The 26628-nt window shown below is 37.4% G+C and overlaps 2 protein-coding genes across 2 annotated transcripts; both read right to left on the reverse strand.

Moving 5' to 3' along the window:
• Positions 1 to 200: 200 nt before the first annotated feature.
• On the reverse strand, positions 201 to 11258 carry LOC112045415 (facilitated trehalose transporter Tret1). The gene is made up of 7 exons (XM_052888878.1): positions 11045 to 11258; positions 9992 to 10190; positions 4852 to 5042; positions 3572 to 3830; positions 2351 to 2480; positions 1243 to 1354; positions 201 to 660 (listed from the first exon to the last, which is right to left on the reverse strand). The coding sequence occupies exons 1-7, from the start codon at positions 11256 to 11258 to the stop codon at positions 392 to 394; spliced, it is 1374 nt and encodes a 457-aa protein (XP_052744838.1). The 3' UTR covers positions 201 to 391.
• A 3681-nt stretch (positions 11259 to 14939) lies between these two features.
• Positions 14940 to 24753, reverse strand: LOC112045414 (facilitated trehalose transporter Tret1-like). Its single transcript, XM_052888879.1, has 7 exons — positions 24639 to 24753; positions 23828 to 23983; positions 21297 to 21495; positions 19358 to 19548; positions 17673 to 18055; positions 16341 to 16452; positions 14940 to 15212 (listed from the first exon to the last, which is right to left on the reverse strand). The coding sequence occupies exons 1-7, from the start codon at positions 24751 to 24753 to the stop codon at positions 14947 to 14949; spliced, it is 1422 nt and encodes a 473-aa protein (XP_052744839.1). The 3' UTR covers positions 14940 to 14946.
• Between the last annotated feature and the right edge of the window lie 1875 nt (positions 24754 to 26628).

Here is a 26628-nt window from a genome sequence, read left to right on the forward strand (position 1 = left end):
TACGACGTCATAAGTTCGTACCATTTTGTATGGAGCGGGTTTCAGGGATCCGCGGCAGCGCCGCAAATCTGACCCTTTAAATCCCCGTAGCTCCTAAAGTAATGATCGCAGATACCCTGTTACTTTTATAAAATTGCTTTACTATTAGCATACTCTTTAATTTATATACAATTTAAAAAAAACTGTTAGGAATGTTCCTATTAGGAAGGTTAAATATACAATGTTTTTATTTTTTATAAGTATAATTTATTAATCTATATTTAATTTTAAACAATAATTCCGTTTTTACGGAGATTCCCTGACCGCACAACTTTTAAACATTTTAAAGTTTAGTAGGTACTATGTTTTTTTAAGTTTTTATTAACGCTTTCTTCTTTCCAAGTAACCCAAATTATCTGCCCAATACTTCCTGTATTTCATTCAAGTTCTTGCCCTTAGTTTCCGGTACGTATCGGTACGTGAAGCAGAAGGCCGCCACGCATGACGCGGAGAAGGTCCAAAAAGTGACGTCACCACCCAGAAGTTTGACCATGCTCCCGAACCCGGTGGCTACGCCAAAACCGATGAGCCAAGCGGTCGTCATGGCAACGGCTGAGCCGGTACTCCTCGCGTTTCCTCTGAACATCTCCCCAACTAGCGCACTGGGCATTGTGCCGAAGCCTATAAGAAAGTAGAAGTAATTATTATTAACTAGCGGACGCCCGCGACTTCGTCTGCGTGGAAATTAGTTTTTCACAAATCCCGCGGGAACTATTGATTTTTTCGGGATTAAAAGTAGCCTATGTGTTATCCAGAGTAAAATCTATTTCCGTTCCAAATTTCAGTCAAATCGGTTCAGTAGTTGCAGCGTTAATGAGTAACAAACATCCAAACATACAAACTTTTGCGTTTAAAATATAAGTAGGACTAGCTTATTACGCCGCGAGGCTTCACCCGCGTTGTTTCCGTTCCCGTGGGAATATGAGGGTAATATATAGCCAATAGCCTTTTTTTTATTCTTTACAAGTTAGCTCTTGACTACAATCTCATTTGATGGTAAGTGATGATGTAATGAAGAGTAAGTAAGATAAAAGCGGGCTAACTTGGTAGGAGGAGGATGAAATTCCACACCCCTTTCAGTTTCTACACGACATCATACCGGAACGCTAAATCGCTTGGCGGTACGTCTTTGTCGGTAGGGTGGTAACTAGCCACGGCCGAAGCCTCCCATCTGGCTGGACCAACAAGGCTGAATAAACTTACCAATCTCGTAAAAGAAGAAGTACATAATAAGTGCTGCTAGAGGCAGCCATCCAACTTCAGATAGCACTTTGCTCTCGATTCTCGATAGATAAAAATATGTACCAAGCGTTGACTGAAACCAACATAATCATACAAAACTAGTATAATATAATAATAACATAAAATTGAAAATTTTGAAAAACCCCCGAATGTCATAAAATTATTGATTACACTCTCAATCAGGTCATCAATATTCTCTTTCAGTGCGCTTTCATTTGAAACTCCGCTCGAGTAAATTTGCAGACATTCGGTTATTTTTTACCCGACTGCGTAAGAAGGAGGGTAATGTTTTTCTAACGTATGTATGTGTGGGTGTATGTATGTCCATACAGCCCAAACGGCTGGACCGTTTATCATATGAGGTGTCATTGAGTTTGTCACATTATTGTGGTGGTGATGGAGCTATATAAATTTTCAAAATGGCGCCTATAAGTGGAAAAAGTGTGAGGGTGGGTAAGGTTTTTTTATCTTTTACTAACAATATGGTTATCAAATGAAAGGTCTCAAAAAGCCCATTTCAAAAATATATACATTATATTATGTATACATTGCTGTTTTAACAGAAATTATCAAAAAGTGTACCTATTATATTGGGCCCATCGAAGTACTAACAAAAATGTATTTTAGTCAGGAATGACATTGTCTGTACTTAAATATATTTAAAACTAGCGGACGCCCGCGACTTTGTCCGCGTGAAACTCGACGTAAACTTTCAACTACCCCTCCCTACCCCTATAATACTTTCTTACGGGCAAAGAATGAAATACCAATGTTTGTCACCGCATGCGGCAAACATAAAGAAATTAGTCAAGTTCTGACTAATTTCTTTATGTTTGCCGCATGCGTATTTCCAAGATCGTTTTAATCATTCTCCTTTATTTTCATTATACTTTCCACAAAAATCTTTATTAGATCCCATTTCTCACTTGATTCCAACATTATAGTAACTTGACACCTGGCTCGAATGATGTTTGTTCTGTGTGTTTTATTGTGTAGCCATGTGTCAAGTTAATACGCACGTGTTATAAATCTGTGTTGACTGGGATCGCACTCTCTAACTGTCACTCACCAAACTGACAGCACATAGAGCGGTTGACACGAGCAGAAGCATCTTCCTACCCGCTCTCTCAACGACAAACGGGGCCACGCAACTCGACAATAGTCTTGTAGTACCAATTATAATAGTTGCCAAGTCGGGTCTGAAAATTAAAGGTCAAAATCAAAAATCATTTATTTCAAGTAGGCTCAGTTTACAAGCACTTTTGACACGTCAGTTGACTATTTGTAAAGATTCTACCACCGGTTCGGAAGGCAGGTTCTGCTGAGAAGAAACCAGCAAGAAACTCAACAGTTGCTCTTTTTAAAAAATCATACAGTATTATAATTTACAATTTATGACAACATTACTTATAGTTTAACTTTTTGTGTGAAGGTGGAAGCTGATCCAATGGCCTCCAAGCGCTTTTATCTATATGGAACTTATTAATATTGTAATAATCTCGACTAAGTAAACGTTTTTTAACACATTGCTTAAAGCTATGCATTGGCAGGTCCATCACAGGTAAATTAATATCATCTATTCGCTACCGTAGCTAGCAAGGCAGGGGGGCAACTAACCCCCCTGCCCTAGCTACGCGACTATGTGTGTGTGTGCCCAGCATCTGAGCTCGTTTTCCTCAGAAAATGACAGATAACTTTGCTCGTGAATTTGGGTGCGATACTTTAGGGATGTTATTAAAATTTTATATAAATTAAGAGTATGCTAATAGTAAAGCAATTTTGTAAAAGGAACAGGGTATCTGCGACCATTACTTTCGGAGCTACAGGGATTTAAAGGATCAGATTTGCGGCGCTGCCGCGGATCCCTGAAAAACGCCCCATACAAAATGGCACGAACTAATGACGTCGTAGGTAATGTAATGATCGTTAGATTTGTATGTGCGTTCAAACAAAATTACTAATATCTTTGTTATTTGTGCGTTTATGTTTATAGTTCACATATTAAAAAGTGTCACATTTAATGTAAGGAAGCTAAAACTGTTTATATTTTCATCTAATTACGATAAAAGATTTTAATAGATTTTGAAATTTTATAAACTTATTTACTTTGCAAATATCCAGACAATCTTTGCTTTTTATGTATAAATTAGTTAACATTGACCTTATTTACCCGAATGTATCATAAAAATCAATATATTCAAACCTATTTATCATCCCCAATCTCCCATTAATGGCCTGGCCCTTTATTGGGCCGTTAAAATAGGCTGATGATGATGATAAATGATGATACCTGATAGAAGAACCAGCGATTTGAAAAATGGTAGTTGCAAAAAACAACACAGCTGCCACTCCACTGGTTTGTTGCAAAGTGCACAAAGTCAATGTTATAAACAAAGACTTTCTATTCGCCTTCACTGTAAATATCTTGATCCATGCCTTCCAACTGTTAGCCTCGGTAGGTTTGGTGCCTTTGACAGAGTCGAAAACGTTCTCCAAATCGTCCAGTCTTCCTAATAATCGCAACGTGTTTTTGGCTTCTGTTTGTTTCCCTAGGGAGGAAAGTTTACTTTTTAGAACAATAAATCAATGCCACATGGTGTTTTATTATATTTTTTTTTTTATTCTTTACAAGTTAGCCCTTGACTACAATCTCACCTTATGGTAAGTGATGATGCAGTCTAAGATGGAAGCAGGCTAACTTGTTAGGAGGAGGATGAAAATCCACACCCCTTTCGGTTTCTACACGGCATCGTACCGGAACGCTAAATCGCTTGGCGGTACGTCTTTGCCGGTATATATTGGGCCATTTAGTCGAAGTACAAAAAAAAACTCCGAATTATGTCATCCAACTGATGACGAAAAGGCTGCAAACATCACTTTTTGCACAAAGGATAAGTCTGGATACCCATCGCGGTATTGTCACACTAATATTATAAAGGCGAAAGTTTGTGTGTAAGTGTGTAAGTATGCTACTGAAGCGATTTGTCTGAAATTTGGAATGGAAATAGATTTTACTCTGGATTAACACAACATTACTTTTCATTACTTTTCATCACGGAAAAATGCATGGTTCCCGCAGGATTTGTGAAAAACTGAATTCCGCGCGGGCGAAGTCGCGAATTTCAACTTTGTATAGCTATTAGGACAAATAAACCCAAGTTTCTTATTGTATAAAAACTACTGTAGTTCAGTTATAGGTAATAAATCGTGGGCCTTACTTTTGGTAAATCATATTAAGAGCCGTGATAACCCAGTGGATATGACCTCTGCCTCCGATTCCGGAGGGTGTGATTTCGAATCCGGCCCGGGGCATGCACCTCCAACTTCTCAGTTGTGTAGGTACATTTTAAGAAATTAAATATCACATATCTAAGAAAATACATCGTAAGGAAACCTGTATACTAGAGAACTTTCTTAATTCTCTACGTCTGAAGTCTACCAATCCGCATTGGGCCAGCGTGGTGGACTATTGGTATAACCCCTCTCATTCTGAGAGGAGACTCGAGCTCAGTAGTTGTAGGATATATGTTGATAATGATAATGATGAAATTATATTAATTATAAACCAACCCTTAATAGCGTAATAAACTGGTGACTCTGGTATAAAATATATACCAATAACGTGAATAATGTTGATCATTAGTACTACGTAACCAGTGCCAGCATACGACAGTACGGAACCAGATATATAAGCCGCTAGAGTGCCAGTTATGCCCACAATCGACGTAGATGTCAAAAGTATGCCGCGAATGCGTGTTGATCTGTAAGCAAAAATAAAAAAAATACATAAAATTGAAAATTTTGAAAATCCCCCGAAGGTCATGAAATTATTAATAAGTCCCCGCCTCGTCTCAAGTTGTTGAGAATTTTCTTAATTCTCTACGTTGAGCTAGCGTGTTGGATATTAGCCAAACATCTCATTCTGTGAGGAGACTCGTGCTCAACACTGAGCCGAATATGGTTTGTTAATCATCATCATTATCATCAGCCTATGGACATCCACTATATAGGCCTTTTGTAGGGACATAACATAGCTCGTTCCATCGCCCGCTGTGTGACTCTGAGCCTTCTTATGAGGCCCATAGTTAGCGACCAAGTCTTATACGAAGCCCATAGTAAGAACCATAGGCATCACTGGCAACACGCACTGTTCGAAGACTTATTTGTCTTCAGGCACTGAGGAATTTCACGCGAAAAGATGTCGCGAAGTTTCCCTAATGTAGCCCAGTCGAGTTGGATTCGACGGTTTACCTCTTTCTCAAAATTGTACCTACCTGACTGGATCATATGTCCTAGGTATATGTATTCGTCTACAATTTAGAGAGTTCTCAACTATAACTGGGTGGAGCGATACATGAGCATTTCACATTATTTTTGTTTTGGCCTTGTTCATTTTCAGGCCCACCTGTTGAGAAACTCTGCTGAGGTCTGGGTCTGGGTCTGGGTTTGTTAATGATGATATTTTATTCAGTGTGAACACACCTTTACTTTGTAAGTACAGCTCCTGTAGTTTGAAATCAAGAAAAACTATTCCAATTCCGTATTTCAAAATTGGAACATGATTGTTCGTGATAGCCCTGGGGGTAGAAATGAATTGCGTTCAACAAAAGTTTTTGGAACTTATTTCCTACCGAATTTTTCCTCAATATTTCAAACTTGACTTGACTGTGAGATTAAAAAAGTTCCACTCGCGATGCCCTGCACGTTCGTAATGTTACTTGTATCGTGTTTGCTAAAGGTGGGGTTTCAATTGCAAGTACTTGATGACTTACGGTGGAATTGAAATAGTCGTAGTAGGGGGCCCCTAAGGGGATTATTCAGCCGCTATGTGTCGAATTCAACCCCTACGCGTTTCATAGACAAAAGAAACCCCTCATTTGACAGGAGCTGGCGGCTGACTGCTGAATTACCGATATTTGTCAGCCAAACCATCCCCTGGCATTTTTTTTGTTGTTATTCGTGATTTATTTATTAGAAAGTGGACGTTCGGATCGTTATAAGTGAAGTTATAAACAGCGAGTTATATCAGTGCCCAAGATATATATTCGCAATTGCGTAAACCCAGTATAATACTATGGCGATATGGAATGTACGAAAGATTCTCATAGTAGGCATAATATGCCTCTGTTTGATGAAGAATGAACTCAGAAGACCAAGAGAGGAATACCAATACCGCTAGTATTATACATTCTAGCAGCACTTCGATTCTATGAAACGGGATGTTATCAGGTACGTACCTTTCTTCATTATCAATAATTTTTTGTTCATGAAGACGCCGCGCGGTTTCACCCTGTGTGGTTCCCATTTCCGTAAGAATATGGGGATAAAATATAGCCTATAGAGCTCGGGGATAGTGTAGCTTCCCAACAGTGAAAGAATTTTTTAAATTGGTTCAGTAGTTCCAGAGCCTATTCAAAACATACAAACAAACAAATCTTTCCTGTTTCTATTATTAGTAAAGATAAATTAGGAGTAGATATAAAACCAATTAGCCCAGTGGGTATGACCTCTGCCTTTGATTATGATGGTGTAGGTTCCCAACAGTGATAGAATCTTTCAAATCAGTTCAGTAATTACAGATCCTATTCAAAACAAACAAACAAATTTTTCCTGTTTATAATATTAGTATAGATAAATTAGGAGTAGGTCAAAATCCATATAGCCCAGTAGATATGACCTCTGCCTTCTATTCGGAGGGTGTAGGTTCAAATGCTGTCTGAAACATGCACCTCCAAATCATTTCAGTTATGTGCATTTTATGAATTTAAATGTATATTACATGTCTCATACGGTGAAGGAAAAACATTGTCTCTACATGTGTGAAGTCTGCCAATTCACATTGTGCCAGCGTGGTGGACCTTATCCCTCTCATTCTGAGAGGAGACTCATGCTTAATATACTCATGATGAAGAATTTAATTAGTTTGTTTGTTTGTAATCTAACCTATATAAATGTTAGGTATACCTATCTAGTTTTGATTTAGGAAATATATAACCTACATAAATGTAACTAACATAATGTTTATTTTCAGACTGTAGGTGCAGTCCATCAAGCATTCTATGAAATAACAGAAATGCCAAAAGTCAAGCTGTATTGATGTCACGCATAGGTATACATATAAACAATCCCGGAGGACCCTATACACAGATTTAAAGAAACCGGCTATCATGGCAGGCAATAGTAGTGATGAGCTCTGAGAATACTGTTTTACCAAGAACACTGAGAATACTTTGGTCCTTGAAAATCTGAGTTTTCAGATCACCCTCATAATTGGAAGACCCTCATACCTTGAAAAGTCAGCAGCATTTAATATCGAAGTAGTAGGAGTGAGTGCAGTGTATTGTAAGGTTGTCACTCACTCTGAAGTCCATAACAATAGAAAATATATACAAATCTTAATTGAATGAATGATGGAAAATAAAAATTTATTGATTTACATCTTTAATAAAGATAATTATTAAATGTTTACTTCTGCATTTTTCATTTAAGTCTGGCCCTATAAAAATATACAATAATAACAATAAGTTATATGTAAATTATGTATTTATTGTTGTTATTAATTAAACTTTGTATCAAAAGGATATAGGTTTGATTTTAGAATTGCAATAAGTGTGTGTGGTTCATTATTATCAGCCCATTACCAGGCCCAGCTTACCTACTAAATACATATATAATATTATGTGATCTAAAGCTTTGTGAAACACAATTTTACCACTATTCCTAAGGATAAGCTACACTTATATTTATTTACTGCACTTACTATAAATTGTATAAAAAATACAGCATAATAGTACCTACTTGTAATTATTTCAGGTAATTATAGGTGGTTTTGAGTAAAATAAACAAATTTCTTCTGACAATATTTTTTTTATTTCAAGTAGGATTCCACATTACAAAAGTATGAAATATCAAACTACTTATATAGTAAATAGTATGCTTGAGATTTCTCTGCGTGATCGAATCACAAATGAGGATATCCGCAGACAAACCAAAGTCACTGACATAGGTAGCACAGCGAGTCGTGAAGCTGAAGTGGCAATGGGCAGGCCACATAGTTCGAAGAGCCGATGAAATCGCAGTGTTGGTTGAACCCCCACTAGGTGGACCGAGGGCATCAAGCGGGTTGCAGGGAGCCGCTGGACGCTGGCGGCTCAAGACCGTTGTGTTTGAAAGTCCATGCAAGACGGCTATGTCCAGCAGTGGACGTTCATCGGCTGATAATTTTGATTATGATTATGTTCGTCCACATATCTTCAATATTTTTCTAACAACTCCTTCTTGTGAGAAAGAAACTTTTTGATAAAATTGATCTATTGTACTCTTGAACGAATTAAATTTTACTATGATAAATAAAAACAAAAAATAAATGAAAATATTAGAAAATAGAAACTCAATTATTTTGTAAAATGTCAAAGAATTAACAAAATACGTCTCTCTGTGGTTCTGTCACAGAATTTTCAAAGATCTAATGTAAAATCATAGACAACATTTGCTTGAAACGCCAGTCACCTAGGGGCTCTCTAGTAGTTTGTTTATGAAATACAATGAAGGATGATTCAATAGTCAGCCCCTGGGTGAATACTGAATATTGGTTTGTGGGGGATTGTTCACTTCACGACTATGAATTCCACTGTTAGTTTTCTAAAAGTTCCACACTAGAGCGAAAGAGTAAGCTTCACGAAACATCACATTAAAGAGATCGCTACTAAGCGATAGCCTTTTGTGTTCTGCTTCTTCTTATATTTCTGTTTTACTTGTTTTTTTTTAATTATTGTGGTGTACACATACAGAGTATTAAATAAATAAATAAATAAAAAAAATACCTACTTTGTAAATAAAAATTATGTTAATTTTAAGGATTCTATACCTCACAAATAAAAACAACGGTACCCTCTTAGAATAATTTTGTTGTCCTTCTGTCTGTCTGTCCGAACGTTTGTCATGAACCCTGTATGAAACCTAGGGTAACGCATAATCGTATTTATTTTCTAATGACATATTAATTATAAATATTTAGTATTTTCTAATGATATTGTCACGTTCAACTATCGTCAGTAAACCGACTTTACAGACAATCGATTTTTTTTAAAGAATGTTTGCCATATCTTTTAACAAATTTTCCTGTTCCCCTTCAATTAGTCGGAAAAGACTGAGGTTAGGAGTGGATACAGCAATAGTCTAGCTCGCGGTGATCGAACCACGACCTCTCGGTTATATTTTAATAGTCTTTTCACTCTTTACAGACTTTTCGACTATTAGGTGAGAAACGGGAACATTGGTCGTACTCGTTTTAAAGAAAAAGATATGATACTCTTTTTAAAGAAAGAAAAGAGCTAAAAAAAAACTATTATTTTACGATCACGCAATTTCCCCAACGTGGGCAAGATTGCTAACTGTCACCATTCCCATCCCGATGTCACTTATGATGCGCAGCGCGTAAACAGTGGTCACGTTCGCGTCACTACGACGAGGATGATTGCCGTCAAATTGAGCAATCCTCCGAGGGACAATGGCTTCCTACCTTTTTATATGTATAAGCAGTAAGTAACTATACAGACAGACATAACTAAGCAACATTTTGCAAGGAACACGTCTCATAATTTAAATAACCGGAACGCAGCAATGCTTCTTGACAACAAAAATTAATAATTAATTAACTCTTTGTCAAGCCCTGTCACAAAGAGCTATGAAAACTATATTTCACACTCACGCAATTTCTCCAACGTAGACAAGATTGCTGACTGTCACCATTCCCATTCCGATGCCACTTATTATGCGGAGCGCGTAAACAGTGGTCACGTTCCGCGTCACCACGACGAGGATGATTGCTGTCAAATTGAGCAATCCTCCGAGGAACAAACATGGCTTCCTGCCTATGATATTGGAGAGGTAACTCGGTATGTATGGACCTAAAAAATTTAAATTATTTTTAACTGTCACCTAAACCCATTCATTTACTATGCTTGTGCGTTTTCAAAGCAAAAGTTGTGACGTCACACATATATATAGGGTGACAAATTGCGTTCAGTCACAAGTCCAGGTGACAAGTAAAAATTAATATTTAGGTGACACCAATATTTTTTACTAGAGATGCGGCACTAGCGCACCAAAATTGAGGCGGACAAATGTGGAAAATTGACTTCATTTCATTTAGTCGCTTAATAAACTATAATTTAAACACATAATACCTAAATATCATCTACAATGTTGGGTTGTGTGTTCATGAACCGTAAAAACTATATTATATACATAAATATATACCTAATGGAATTAAAGACAAAATTGTGCATAAGGTGTAGCTAAATTCGGATCACTTTGTTCGGTGATTTTGTAGGGACGTAACCTATCTATAGAATAAAATTATCATTGGGTGACACAGAATAGGATTTTAATAATACTATTTGAGAACCCTTACAATGCCTTATATTATATTTAAAAGGCTTTTAAATAATACTTATTTTCAATTCAGGTAAGACGACAAAAAGCTTTATTGCACACAAAACAAACGATTACAAATAGAAGAAAGCAAATAAGAAAAAGAAATACATGTGTACAATGTACATGCAAAGGCTGCCTTATCGCTTAAAACAATTGTTATTAAAATGAACTTAAGATGTCTTATTTTCTAAATTTTTAAAAGTATCTAAACACATTGTTTTGATGCAATTCATACAAAAGTCTATAATCAAAAAATATTTTTGTACCTTTAAATATAAGCAAATATTTTTCGAGTTAGTAAGTTAATGAGATCAAATTAACTTACCGATTATAGCACCTACATAGAGTAGTGAACCAATCCAGGAAGCTTCTAAATCTGTCACTACATTCGGCAAAGGCGTTTGGTGTGAATCTTGCAGCTTTGGTATGATGGGCGCTGACCATCCAACGCTGTATCCGTCGATAAATTGGCCAATATTCACTGAAATCACTCTTAATATCAAAAAGGCACAGATTGAAAAATAGCCAGATAGAGCCATTGCAAATACATACAAAAATGAATACATTCTGGAGTCATTACGACATCGCGTTGCATCAGTAATTTTCAATATTATTCACGAAAAATGGCTTGTTATGTTTTTAATAATTGTAAAAACGTTTACGAAATCTAAAAAATAAGATAGAGTACTTTTTATAGGTAATTATTGATTCATCATATCAGCCGATGGACGTCCACTGCAGGACATAGGCCTTTTGTAGCGACTTCCAAACATCACGATACTGAACCGTCTGCATCCAGCGAATCCCTGCTTGATGTCGTCAGTCCACCTGATGGGGGGTCGACCAACACTGCGTTTTCGAAAAAGATTGTTTGAACATCAATGTTGTTATTTAAAAAAATTATTACTCACCACAGGCTACAATAAGAATTTGCGCGCGTAAATTCATTATCAATTTTTAAAAATAAACACTACTCAGGGTAGATTATTTATAAGAGTTTTATTTTAAAAATAGAACGTAACTTTTTTTTTCAGACTTAGTTTAAAAATAGAATCAAGTACAAAAAGATACTATTTTGCTAGTAAAAGATACTATTGTATATCTAGTACAATGGCTTTCGATATCTTTTGTCAGTAAGTTTTAATTATTCGATACTTTTTTTTTATTTTACCAGAACGTACAATGGATAGTGGTCAAATGATGAAATGACCAGTATTTTTATTGTGCCTACTATAATATTGCTATAGACACCCCAATGGCGTAAACTTATCACGAATGACATAGGTTCCGTAGTATGTCAAAAGTGTAGTATTGATTAAGGTTTGAAACTCATTACAACGTCTTGGACACTCACGCGCTCCGTTTCGCCTCCAAGCGTTCACTATTGTATGTACAATTGTACAGTCCACAATAGGGATGATGACTAGGTTTCAATATATTGATTTTTATGATACATTTAGGTAAATAAGGTCAATGTTAATTAATTTATACATAAAAAGCAAAGATTATCTGGATGTTTGCAAAATAAATAAGATTAGAAATATAATTTTTTTTTTTTTAATTCTTTACAAGTTAGCCCTTGACTACAATCTCACCTAAGTGATGATGCAATCTAAGATGGAACCGGGCTAACTAGTTAGGAGGAGGATGAAAATTCACACTCCTTTCGGTTTCTACACGGCATCGTACCGGAACGCTAAATCGCTTGGCGGTACTTCTTTGGCGGTAGGGTGGTAACCTGCCACGGCCAAAGCCTCCCACCAGCGAGACCTGGACCAATAAAGTAAACCTCAATCGGCCCAGCCGGGGTTCGAACCCAGGACCTCCGTCTTGTAAATCCACCGCGCATTCCACTGCGCCACGGAGGTTGTCAAATAAATCTATTAAAAATTATTTATCTTAATTTGATGAAAATTCATACAGTTTTAGCTTCCCTAGATTAAATGTGACATTTTTCAATAAATGAACTATAAACATAAACAAACAAATAACAAAGATATTAGTAATTTTGTTTGACCGCCCATACAAATCTAAAGATCATTATGACCTACGACGTCATCAAATCGTACCATTTTGTATGGGGCGCTTTTCAGGGATCCGTGGCAGTGCCGCAAATCTGACCCTTTAAATCCCTGTAGCTCCGAAAGTAATGATCGCAGATACCCTGTTCCTTTTACAAAATAGCTTTACTATTAGCATACTCTTAATTTATATAAAATTTAAAAAACTGTCATCATCCCTAACGTTAACGTTCTTACGCCACTTCGTTTGTTCCGAGAGCTTGAAATCTTTTTAAGCAAAAAATATAATTGAGATTTTTTTTTTTCTAAACAACCTTTAGAAAATCTTTGCTCTTCTCTGCTATTTTGCAAAAAAAAATATTCCGACTGGCTTACCTAATTTTTTCTTAAATATGTAATTTAATATAAACTTTAAGTTATAAAAACTTCAAATTGTCTCAAGGTAAATATGCAAATCAAATTTTACTATTCCCTAGCCAGCTCTCCCTTTCTTAGGGTAGCATATAAGAGGTAAATAACAGGTTTTAACTTACTACATAAATACCTACCTAAACATTTCCACCAGCTATCTGGTGGGAGGCTTCGATTGTGGCTAGTTACCACCCTACCGGCAAAGACTTACCGCCAAGCAACTTAGCGTTCCGGTACGATGTCGTGAACAAACCGAAAGGGGTTTTCCTCCAACTCCTAACAAGTTAGCCCGCTTCCATCTTAGATTGCATCATCACTTACCATCAGGTAAGATAAAGGCCTAACTTGTAAAGAATAAAAAAAAATTGAGGAACTCTAAAAACGTGTTCAGTAATTATTTTGTGATAATAATCTAAAAACAATGCAAACCTGGCTAAAGTTATTATATTGACCTTTAATTTATATTCAGTTAAATTGTTTTTCTTTGCAAATGTTGTAAAATAACTAAGGATATTTTTAAATTTCTGACCTTTAGTCAGTAGGCAGTTCATTTATTAACAGCTAAAATACATAACGTCTACACAACGGTTGATACATAAGTATAAAATATAGATAAGTATAAGTATTAAATACGTATAGACACTAGAAGAATTTCACGTTCAGTACTCAACTTTTTGAAATCGGTTAAAAAATACGAATTAAAACACGAAGGAAAAACGAAACTCCTTCTTGAAAAATATGAGAAAATTGCAATACTTGAGAAAAAATAAAACAGCACATATTTTACATCAACTTTACTAACTCAAATATCCTGTATCTCTAGATAGAGAGTTTTTTAGTATTTTGGAGCCCCTTTCGTCTCCGGCACGTAGAAGAGTGTGAAGAGGACACAACGCACGAGCAGCCGAAGATCCAAAACATGACGTCATCGCCCAAGCTCTCCACCATGGTGGTGATGCCAAGGGGACACGATTTCTCATAATACGCCGTGACAAATTAAAAATTTATAAAATGTGCTGTAGACCACACAACTCAAGTAAAACTTCTTTCAAAAATAAAAAAACAAAGCGCTATCTATAAGCCCCAGGCATAACTGCATCGCTACAGGTTCTTGAAATGTACAAAAAGGGTTTGTTTCAAAGTTCTCTAAGAACGCCATCTACCGGTAGTTTAAAAAAACAAATACTGTGTCACTATGCCTGTAGATGGCACCATGCATCAAAGCCTTACCCGATCACACTTTTCGTAACGCATTCACTAACTCAAGTATGGGTAAAAAAGGTTTACTTCAAAGAAACCAGGATTAAAACACTACAGTTATCTAACGTACGACAAGCTTTCAGTAGAAGACAGATGATAAAATATTGAACCAATCAATTTGAACCTCCTCCTTATCTATACTTACAATAAATCTGCAGAAAGGGGAAATCTGTACATGAAATATATTTCTAAAATAACTATCAGGGAGTGATTAGTGATCGATACTGATGCCAAAAATGAAATCAGTAAATTTTTTGTCTGTCGGTCTGTCTGTATGTTCGTTATAGGAACAAAAACTACTCGACGGATTTTAACGAAACTTAGTACAATTATTCTTCATACTTGGCAGGTTATAGTATACTTTCCATCACGCTACTATAAATAGGAGTAGAGCAGTGAAGGGAAATGTTGGGAAAACGGGAAAAGTTACTCCATTTTATTGTAAGGGCTGGAGTAAGGAGGCTTAAGGGCGGACGAAGTCGCGGGCGTCCGCTAGTTGAAAATAAATAAAACAGCATACATTACATCAACTTTATTAACTCAACATATCCTGTATCTCTTTCAGTGTCATCCCCTTCGTCTCCGGCACGCAGAAGAGTGTGAAGAGAAAAGAGAAAACGCAAGAGCCGCCGAAGATCCAGAATGTTACGTCACCGCCCAAGTTCTCCACCATGGTGGTGAAGCTGGTGGTGAGAGCGAACCCAACGAGCCAAGTCAGGGTTATGGCGAGCGAAGAACCGTTCGAGCGAACGTTCGCTCGGAACATCTCGCCTACTATGGCGTTTGGTATTGTTCCGAAACCTGAAAAAAAATACATAATCAGCCATCGATATAAATCGTTAGATGGGCTCCTTCATACTAAAGAACGCACAATTTTATGTCATTATAAAGACGTGCACGCACATCTTATCTTAGTACGTAACAAGCGCATGCTGTGAGTGGACGTGGACTTAAAAAAATATTTACTGTTTTTTTGTATTTTAATCCCTTAATTATGCCTTCGTGTTCATTTTGGAAATGTAAAAACACAAGCTACAACATGAATAAAGAGAAATGTGTTACGAGTGATGACGTACTCAGTGTGCCAAACCAATGACAATTCGACGACGGATTCGACGATGGCGACGCTTTGAGGCCCATCTAACGATCTACGATCGATGGTATTTGACATGAGAGATAGAGAATAACGCCACGGATTATTAGTTTATAGGACGAGATCCGGCATAAGAAATATATACCCTCATCTGTTATTTAATTGGGATAGAAATAAATGATAGTAAATAATTCCATTGACACATTGCACATAGGTTGATAAATATCGGCCATTGCGCACACCACTTCACCCAGAGGCCGTCAAAACCGTCACTATGAAACCTAAGCCTAACTTTGCAGCTAACTAAGCCTAACTTTACAGCTAACTAAGCCTAACTTTGCAGCTAACTAAGCCTAACACAACAGTGTGGTAGGTAAATTAGATGGTCCACTTCAGGTCCACTCTTGTACCCCGTATCATTAAAATTTTAAAAATACAAGGATTTTATTAAATTTATTAAAGTGAATAAATCTAACTAAATAAACAGAATTAATTAAAATAAAAACCCAAGTTTTTGAGTTGTATCTAGATTGGCGCCATCTTAAAACAACTATGACATGACAATTGACAGGAAACGTCAAATCGATTACTGCATTCAAAACGTCATCTATCCGCCATTATTACCCATAGTATTGTTGCATTTCTTGGGAGATAATGAATATTATTTCGAAAGAATTAAAGTAAATTCGTAGATTTGTATAATCAAAAATAGTTTAAAAAAATATCTTCTTTTAGTTTCACCAGGGTACAATGACTGATCCTGGGCTCTATACAATTTTTGACCATCTCCTAGGTCTAAACCTCTTTTATATGAAAGAGAAGATCTGATTACTTACCAGCTTCATAACAGAAGAAGTATATAATAAGAGCGAAGAGAGGCAGCCATCCGATGTTCTCAAGTACGTCACTCTGTATCCTATCCAGGTAGAAATACAGGCCAAGGACTGCCTGAAAAAGAGATTGAAGAGAAATGATTGTCATAGAAAAGACTTTCACATTACAATTTTCTTTCATAAGACCGGAAATCTGAAGTAACTACTAGCTAGTGAAACTCGGACTCTTCAAAAGTCACTTTTTAAAATTTTTTGTATGTCTGTCTCTCTGTTTGTAAGCTCAGGAACGGTTGTCTTATTTTAATTAGGACTTTTATCCGGGAAAAGTCCATGGTTCCCGTGAAAAATTGAATTTTATGCAAACCTAATCGCGGATAACCGCTAGTTTTTATTGTGTTCTTTTGACCTTTTCAATTATAATACTTATTAATTAATAGGAAACAGTTTTTATAACGTTCAATTAACAACTAATTAATGGATTGATTTTGTTTAAGTGAAAATTGACATTGTACTCGTATAACCTTCGCACAATTTTTATGACTTATTTGCTGTTCTCATAAAGTTATCAATTTTATATAATTATAATTTATATTCTTTTAATTAAAAAAATGTAACAAATGTGTCTTTTTAGAAAGTATAATCTAATTTTAGGCAAACTCACACCATACTTTCTAAAAGCCCTAAATATTTGAGATAAGTTAAATTTGGAATGGAGATAAATTCTACCCTGAATTAACATTCAAGTTGGTTTTTATCCCAGATAATGTAAAATTTCCGCAGGATAATTAACCAAATTAGAGGAAAGAATTTTGGTTTCATCTGATGATTCTCTTTTCCAATTCGAAATAAGATTCCATCATAGAACACAGCAATATAATCTTCCTCCCAGATCTCTCAATAAACAATGGAGCAATAAGACTTGACACTAATCTGGTCACTCCAATAATTATTGTAGCAATATCCGATCTTATAGACGATCCAGCCAACTCAAATATCGTAGTTGCAAAGAACAATACAACCGAGTTGCTGCAATGCTCCTAATATAAATATTACAAACGCGAAAGTTTGTATGGGTGTCTATTACTCTCACGCAAATACTACTAAAAGGATTTGGCTGAAATTTGGAATGGAGATAAATTGTACCCTGAATTAACATTCAAGTTACTTTTTATTCCGGAAAATGCAAAATTTCCGCGATATTTGTGATAAATTTAATTTGACACGTAATCCCGAAGTGGACGCGTTAATCTTCCAAGTATTATTAACCAAATTCGAAGAAAGAATTTTGGTTTCATCTGATGATTCTCTGTTCCAATTCGAAATAAGATATCTTACCAAACTCAATGCACAAGCCATCATAGAGCACAGCAATAGAATCTTCCTCCCAGATCTCTCAATAAACAATGGAGCAATAAGACTTGACACTAATCTGGTCACTCCAATAATTATTGTAGCAATATCCGATCTTATAGACGATCCAGCCAACTCAAATATCGTAGTTGCAAAGAACAATACTACCGCAACACCACTGAGTTGCTGCAATGCACCCAACATAAATGTAATAAACAGAGACCATCTGTTAGATTTAATTGTGAATATTTCTATCCAGTCCTTCAGTGAAGATGCTTTCTTTTTGTTTGAATACGTTTCCAGAATTTTCTGCACGTCTGATGACCTTCCTAATAGGTGCAGTGTCTTTGCTGTTTTTACGTCTTCATCTGAAATAGATAAAATAGAGTCTATACACATTTTTTTTAATCTTTACAAGTTAGCCCATGACTACAATCTCACCTGATGGTAAGTGATGATGCAGTCTAAGATGGAAGCGGACTAACTTGTTGGGAGGAGGATGAAAATCCACACCCCTTTCGGTTTCTACATGGCTTCGTAACTAGCCACGGCCGAAGCCTCCCACCAGCCAGACCTGGACAAATTAAGAAAATCTCAATCTGCCCAGCCGGGGATCGAACCCAGGACCTCCGTTTTGTAAATCCACCGCGAACACCACTGCGCCACGGAGGCCGTCAAACACATTGGAAAACAAAAATCTTCGGCCTGGTATGTTCTCGACGAACTCAAAGACTACTAAATGGATTTTCATGCCGTTTTCGCCAGTCATTTAAGAGAACGGTTTCGGTATATAATTTGTCAACATTTTGTATGTGACAGAAAAAGTCAATCTGCTTAAGAGATTTCACCGAAAACGCTGCCAAACCCATTTCGAGATATAACAAAACTAGCGGACGCCAGCGATTTCGTTCGTCGTTAGATTTCCTTAATCCGGCCCTGTCGCAAAATCCGTAATGAACGGGCGTCTACCGACGATCCAATAAGCTCATTTGCCTGCAGTGCTAACGGCTTATCTGATCGAGTGTTGGTCGCCATGTGCATGACATGCCAATCGCGACCAACACACAATCAGTTTTATCAGACGTCAAACCATCTGCGCTGCAGACATGTGGGCTTATTGGTGAGTGGCTAGAATTTCCTAACCTATAATTTATTGTATTTCTTGCCTAACTTCCGAAGTATTGCATTATTTGATGGTCATCTGCATATCGTCTGATACAAAATTTATTTAACAAACTAGGTACATTATTATATTAATGTACCTAGTTTTACGTATGTCCGACTAGTTTCGAACCCGTACGGGGCCCTTAGTCATGAGCTGGTTTTTGCAACGCGCAAATTAGAAGATTTAAATTCTAAAATAGGTACATTATTGCATACAAAGACGCATCAAAAACTAGTACCTATATTAAAATTCTTTCATACATACAGAGGCAATGTGGCGGGACAATAGTTCGAAGATCATGGACGTTGGGGTCCCAAGGTGCTGGAATGGCGACCCCGCACTAGAAAGCGCAGTGTTGACCCCGCACCAGGTGGACTGACGTCATCAAGCAAGTCGCAGGGATCGCTGGATGCAGTTGGCTCAGTATCGTGATGTTTGGAAGTCCCTACAAAAGGCCTATGTCCTGCAGTGGACATCCATCGGCTGATATGATGATGATACATACTCTTCATAGCGTAGTACACCGGTGACTCTGGTATAAAGAACAGAGATACAATATGAAGAAGACAGATAGCTAGCGCTATCCATCCAGTCGCTACGTATGACACAAAGGGTACAACCGCATAAACTATGAGCGTGCCAGTTATACCGACGATTGATGTGGACGTTAGGAGAATCCCTCGAATGTGAGTGGACCTGAAAGCAAAAGTATTCATCATTATCAATTTATTAATAACTATTTATCTTTCATATGAATAAGCGAATTTTGAGACCTAACGTTTTCAAATTTTTCGGGTGGATTTAGACAGCTGTGATGAAAAGTCTTTAAATCCACTAAACGGTTTTTTCCACAGAGCATTTATTACGCCCGGTACCACTGATTTCAGATTTCGGACGTGTCAAAATATTTTCGTTTACAGCATATACGTTCCATATTCGGCTCACTGTTGAGCTCGAGTCTCCTCTCAGAATGAGAGGGGTTATGCCAATAGTCCACCACGTTGGGTCAATGCGGAGACTTCAGCAGAGAAAGGCAGATTTCACACACGCAGAGAATTGGAAAAAATATCGGGTATTCAGGTTTCCTCACGATGCTTTTCCTTCACCGTTTGAGACACGTGATTTTTAATTTCTTAAAATACACACAACTAAAATGTTGGAGGTGCATGCCCCGGACCAGATTCGAACCTACACCCTCCGGAATCGGAGGCAGAGGTCATATCTACTGGGCTATCACGGCTTTACTAATATTTTAACAATATTATAAAAGAATTTCACACATATGTAAAACTTCAACATCAGAGAAAGAATGAGGTCTGATGATGAAGACGTAGGATAGTTAAAGGAATTCCTCAATGGTTTACATAAGCTACCTTGTGATTGTGGCCGTGATAGCCCAGGGGATATGAACTCTGCCTCCGATTCCGGAGGGTGTGAGTTCGAATCCGGTCCGGGGCATGCACCTCCAACTTTTCAGTTGTGTGCATTTTAAGAAATTAAATATCACGCGTCTCAATCGGTGAAGGAAAACATCGTGAGGAAACCTGCATACCAGAGAATTATCTTAATTCTCTGCGTGTGTGAAGTCTGCCAATCCGCATTGGGCCAGCGTGGTGGACTATTGGCCTAACCCCTCTCATTCTGAGAGGAGACTCGAGCACAGCAGTGAGCCGAATATGGGTTGATGACGACGACCTTGTGATTGGGTTTGATCAATTTGTATTGATGAGGACTTTCCACCTAGATGGGTTGTGAGAGGTTTTACTCTAGCTAAACTAGACTCCTAGCAACTTAACTTTGGCAATTTTATTCTAGCCTAAATCTGTGTATAATTAGGTACCTACCTAGGTACACTAAAGATGGAGAAAAAAAAATATGAATAAAAAAAAATTCATCCGGTTTCAAAGATATAAATCGTACTATGAGCGTATAAACTTAATAGCGATAACTTAAACTTTTTGCGATAAATAACATAATATTTAGTTGTACCTGCTGATCATTTTGAAGGCGATACCAAACCAGTGTCGTGTTAATTTTTCCATCATTGGGTAAGTAAGCACCGCCTTCAAACTGATTAGCAGATAGAACAAAATTTTATGTTACTTATCGGTTTTTAGTTTAATCGATATGTTTTATATTTTTAAAATCGGTGGAATTCCTCCGATTCCGGAAGGTGTGGGTTCGTATCCGGTCCGGGGCATGCACCTCCAACTTTTCAGTTGTGTGCATTTTAAGAAATTAAATATTACGTGTCACGGTGAAGGAAAACATCGTGAGGAAACCTGCATACCAGAGAATTATCTTAATTCTCTGCGTCTGTGAAGTCTGGCACGCATTGGGCCAGCGTGGTGGACTATTGGCCTAACCCCTCTCATTCTGAGAGGAGACTCGAGCTCAGCAGTGAGCCGAATATGGGTTGATAACGAACGAACGAAGACACATACGCAATCTCACCAACGTAGACAATATTCCCAACGATTGTGATGCCCATCCCTAGACCACTGACTATCCTGATCGCGTAGATCATGGCCAGGTTGGTGGTGGTCACGACCAGGATGTACGCGACTATGTTGAGGACAGCACCGATCATCAGGCATGGCCTCCTGCCTATGTGGTTTGAGAGGAACCCCGTACCATACGGCCCTGTAAAAACATACATATCATAATAGGCTAATTGAAACTTTTTATAATTGGTCTTAAATAGTTCATTGTCGTTTTACCAGACTGAATTTTTTTTCATATTTTTTTGAGACGTCATTAAGTGAAAATTTTAGTTTTTAAATATGTTTTCTTTGTTATTGTTTTTGTTTTGTGCAATAAAGTATAAATAAATAAATAAATGTTTTCGACACTACGAGCTAAAACGCCTGTCGGCCATGACAGCAATGATAATTTTATACTATAGATCGGTTAGCTTCCTACAAAATCACAGTAACAAGTGATCCGAATAGGCTACAAAACTGAGCGCACACATGCACAATTTTGTCTTTAACTCCATTATTTATTTATGTATATATAGTTTTTACACTTCACAGAACTCGACATTGTAGACGATATTTAGGTATTATTTGTTTAAATAACGTTCGTTGTTGACCACAACTAACATTGAAATGTGGAAATTTATGCTTTTGAGCGCCTCATCTATCATGACCTAGTAACACATCTAACAGTATTTAACATCATTGGGCATGATTCAATATGGATTAACTCGATAGCTAATGAATCAAAGAATTAATAATGTTGAGTGAGGATTAGTATGTAGGTACGTTTTGCGCGGTAAGTGGAGATCTTTTGATATGCTGACTAGACACAAAAACCAAATTAACCTCCAAAACAGAAAAGTTATTTATTATTGAGAGATCCGGCTTAAGAAATGTTATACCCAAAGATTTCATACTATTAGATATGTCACTAACGTGTCGAAAGAAAGAAAGGCAAAGAAAGGCCATCTACATCTACCGACCACCTGTATAAATAATGCATGTATCTGCAAATAAATAAATTGATTGATTGATTGAAAAAGGTGGCTAATTGTCTTAATTTCTTTTAGGTCGCTTATTAAACAACGAAAGTTATTCATTAGTATTGTCTACAATGCCGAGTTATGTTCAGTAAGTGTAAAAACTATAGTATACATAAATATAATCTTTTATTTACATATAATAAATCTGTAGAGAGGTCATGAAACTGTACATGAAATATATTTCCAAATCAGGGGGTCGATACTGATGCCAAAAATGCAGTCAGTAAAATTTTTGTCTGACTGTCCGTATGTTCGTTATAGAAACAAAAACTACTCGACGGATTTTTACGAAACTTGGTACAATTATTCTTTATACTCCTGGGCAGGTTATGGTATACTTTTCATCACGCTACGGTCAATAGGAGCAGAGCAGTGAAGGGAAATGTTGGGAAAATGGGTACTCTATTTTTACAGCGATAAGTACTACTGTAAGGGCTGGATTAAAGAGGTAAAAAGACGGACGAAGTCGCGGGCGTCCGCTAGTCACTAATAAATAACAGATGAGGGTATATATTAATAGTGCCGGATCCTAGACTATTTATGTTTAGTGTAGTTTGATAAAACAAATGAACAGAATTATTTAATCTAAATCTTGGACTCGATGAGGATTTATGGATTAACGAGGTTGAATTACGCAACCTAATCGCTATGGGAATTGTTGGATAAACTAAATAAACCTATGCTTATATTATAAAGAGATAGTTTGTGGTATTGTAGGGGTAATCTCTGGATCCACTGCACCGATTTTAAAAATTCTTTTACCACTAGAAGGCTACATTATTTGTGAGTAATATTGTATCCCAGTATAACAACGGGAATGGGAAATATGGAGGTAAAATATAATCATCATCATCATTTTCAACCCATATTCGGCTCACTGTTGAGCTCGAGTCTCCTCTCAAAATGAGAGGGGTTAGGCCAATAGTCCACCACGCTGGCCCAATACGGATTGGCAGACTTCACACACTCACAGAATTAAGAAAATTCTCTAGTATGCAGGTCTCCTCACGATGTTTTTCCTTCACCGTTTGAGACACTTGATATTTAATATCTTAAAATGCACACAACTGAAAAGTTGGAGGTGCATGCCCCGGACCGGATTCGAACCCACACCCTCCGGAATCGGAGGCAGAGGTCATATCCACTGGGATATCACGGTTTAATATAATAGTTGATTGTTATATAAGGGGCTAAAAAGATGTTATATACGAGGTATTTTTAGTAATAACTAGTAGATGCCGCGCGGTTTCACCCGCGTGGTTCCCGTGCCCGTAGAAATACGGGATAAAATAGCCTATAGCCTTCCTCGATAAATGGGCTATCTAACACTGAAAGAATTTTTCAAATCGGACCAGTAGTTCCTGAGATTAGCGCGTTCAATCAAACAAACTCTTCAGATTTATAATATTAGAATAGATGACGTCACAGATTACTTTAAGGTTTTCCACTTACCCACCATGGCTCCTATGTATAGCAAGGAACCTATCCATGACGCTTGGAAGTCTGTGATGAGGTCCGGCAGTGGGGTCTGGTCCGGGTCCTGCAGCTTTGGTATGATGGGAGCCGACCAGCCGACGCTGTACCCGACGATTATCTGGCCAATGTTTACTAAAATAACAACAAATCTATTATTATATTAATTACTAGCGGACGCCCGCGACTTCGTCCGCCCTTAGACCTCTTTAATCCAGCCCTTACAGTAGTATCGCTGTAAAAATGGAGTAACTTCTCCCGTTTTCCCAACATTTCTCTTCACTGGTTTGTTCCTATACAGTATCATCATCATTATCATCATATCAGCCGATGGACGTCCACTGCAGGACATAGGCCTTTTGTAAGGACTTTCAAACATCACGATACTGAGCCATCTGCATCCAGCGATTGGTTCTTCTGCGGATCTACTCATTTCTGATTCGATCACGCAGAGATACTCCTAGCATAGCTCGTTCAATCGCCCGCTGTGTGTCTCTGAGCCTTCTTATGAGGCCCATAGTTAGCGACCAAGTCTCGGAACCATAGGTCATCACTGGCAACACGCGCTGTTCGAAGAGTTTTGTCTTCAGGCACTGAGGAATTTCGGACGAAAGGAAGGCGAAGTTTCCCGAATATATTTATTTGTTAAACGAAATAAAAAACGAAGCGTTTGCGATTGTAGAAAGAGAATCGTTGTGCCACTTGGCTATAGGGGCTGGGCTAACTTGTCAAAGAATAAAACACATAGATATTAGATATACCTACACATATAAAGATATCCATAACTTACTGCAAGCGACGATGAGTAACTGGAATTTTATGCTTCTACTATTACTGCTACTGTCCATTTTAACTTTGTCCTGTTCAACTATAGTGTAAGCGTATTTAGTTTCTTCAACTGACATAACGATTAAAATATTTTACGAACAACTTCTACAAAAATGAAATTATCGTCATTCTGCATTTGTTCGCTAATTTCAAATGACTAATTACATGTAGGTAAGATTTTGATAATGAAACGAAACTAAACAATGTACTATTAATTAATTTTAGGGTTCCTTGAAGACTTAAGTGAAACATTAAACATTCCTGATAAATCCTTGAGCTTTTGCTGTAGGAAATAAATAGAAGGGAAAAACATACGTCCATTGCGGATATTTCCAGAAGTGGATGTCCATATGCCGATGGACGTTAGGGTCCCAAGGTGCTGGAATGACGACCCCGCACCGGAAAGCGCAGTGTTGGTCGACCCCCCACTAATTGCACCGAGGACATCAAGCGGGTTGCAGGGAGCCGCTGGACGTCCATGCAAGAGGCCTATGTGGACGTCTATTGGCTGATCAGGTAAGGTAAGGATGTCCATCAATGATGATTTTAATCAATTTTAATCGGGATCATGGATGGTTACTGTCGACAGCGTGGAAACCGCTATTCCTTTCATTGTCACAAATAACACAGGAACAAGATAGTGTTTCGGTTTGCTTACAAGAAGACGAGTCTAATGAAGATGACATTAATGAACCGTCGAAGAGTGTAACGGTACCTTCACATCACTAAACTCCTCTCCCACCGCGCGATGCGAGCAGCTGCGCGCCGCGCCACCGCTTCGCAGCGCAGTATGTGTTCAAAACTAGTCGGGCATACTCCGACCTTATATCACGTGAGTTTTAGCCGTGTTTCATAATCAATTATGAATAACAACCACGATAGTTTAAATTTAGAATTTAAACTATCGTGGGTGTTATTCAACAATGATGATGATGATTATTTAAGTTACGTTATCACTAAGCCCATCAATCTGTATTCCGTATTGGAACAGCGTCGAGAGTCTTGACATATAAGCTACATACTATCCTCTTCTAAAGGCCTGGACCTGAGGGCAGTGCCGGATTTAGCAGGCGCGGGGCCTGTAGCAAATGTAAGCAGGGGGCCCTTTTAGGTTTAAAAAAAACAAATACAAAATTTCACCTTAATTGGTCCAGTAGATTCGGAGAAAATTTACTGTGACGCCGGACGAACTGAAACTGAAACGCCAGCGATCTTATAAGGATACTCATTTCTTATAGTTCGGAACCCTAAAAATGAGTCTAATAATTACAAATTTATGTCAGATTCTAAAGAACATGGTAGATTCTATAGGTAACTTACCTACTCTGGAACCCTCTTCGCATGAGTTGAGCTCGCATTTTTTCTTTTTTCTCGGGCGCGGGGCTCCTTTATTTATTTACTAGCGGACGTCCGCGACTTTGATTACTTAGACCTCCTTAATCCAGCCCCTACAGTAGTATCGCTGTAAAAATTGAGTAACTTCTCCTGATTTCCCAACATTTCACTTCACTGCTCTGCTCCTATTGATCCTAGCGTGATGAAAAGTATACTACAGCCTGCCCAGGAGTATAAAAAATAGGTAATTGTTCCAAGTTTCGTTAAAATCCGTCGAGTAGTATTTATTTCTATAACGAACAATACAGACAGACAGACAGGCAGACAAAAATTTTACTGATTGCATTTTTGGCATCAGAATCGATCACTAATCACCCCCTGATAGTTAATTTGGAAATATATTTCATGTACAGAATTGACCTCTCAACAGATTTATTATAAGTATAGATTTGTAATCACAGCGTACATGATTATTCGAATACATATAAACTTATAACTAAAGCCACAGAGATTACAGTAGGTATTGATTATATTGTAAGGTTACAATACAATACAGTTTCAAATGTAACAATAAAATGAAAATAGAAACAAAAAATACAATTATTGTTACATAAATT

Source organism: Bicyclus anynana, chromosome 24, assembly GCF_947172395.1.
Source record: "Bicyclus anynana chromosome 24, ilBicAnyn1.1, whole genome shotgun sequence".
Taxonomy (NCBI): Eukaryota; Metazoa; Arthropoda; class Insecta; order Lepidoptera; family Nymphalidae; genus Bicyclus; species Bicyclus anynana.

Excerpts from the sequence above, each read along its gene's own strand:
- LOC112045415 (XM_052888878.1), bottom strand. The coding sequence starts at position 11,258 with ATGGCTCTATCTGGCTATTTTTCAATCTGTGCCTTTTTGATATTAAGA. Across the intron at positions 10,191-11,044 it reads CTATGTAGGTGCTATAATCG|GTCCATACATACCGAGTTAC; the intron begins GTAAGTTAATTT and ends TAAATTTTTTAG. Across the intron at positions 3,831-4,851 it reads AGTTTATTACGCTATTAAGG|GGAAACAAACAGAAGCCAAA; the intron begins GTTGGTTTATAA and ends TTTCCTCCCTAG.
- LOC112045414 (XM_052888879.1), bottom strand. The coding sequence starts at position 24,753 with ATGTCAGTTGAAGAAACTAAATACGCTTACACTATAGTTGAACAGGAC. Across the intron at positions 23,984-24,638 it reads GTTACTCATCGTCGCTTGCA|TAAACATTGGCCAGATAATC; the intron begins GTAAGTTATGGA and ends TTGTTATTTTAG. Across the intron at positions 21,496-23,827 it reads ATACATAGGAGCCATGGTGG|GGCCGTATGGTACGGGGTTC; the intron begins GTAAGTGGAAAA and ends ATGTTTTTACAG.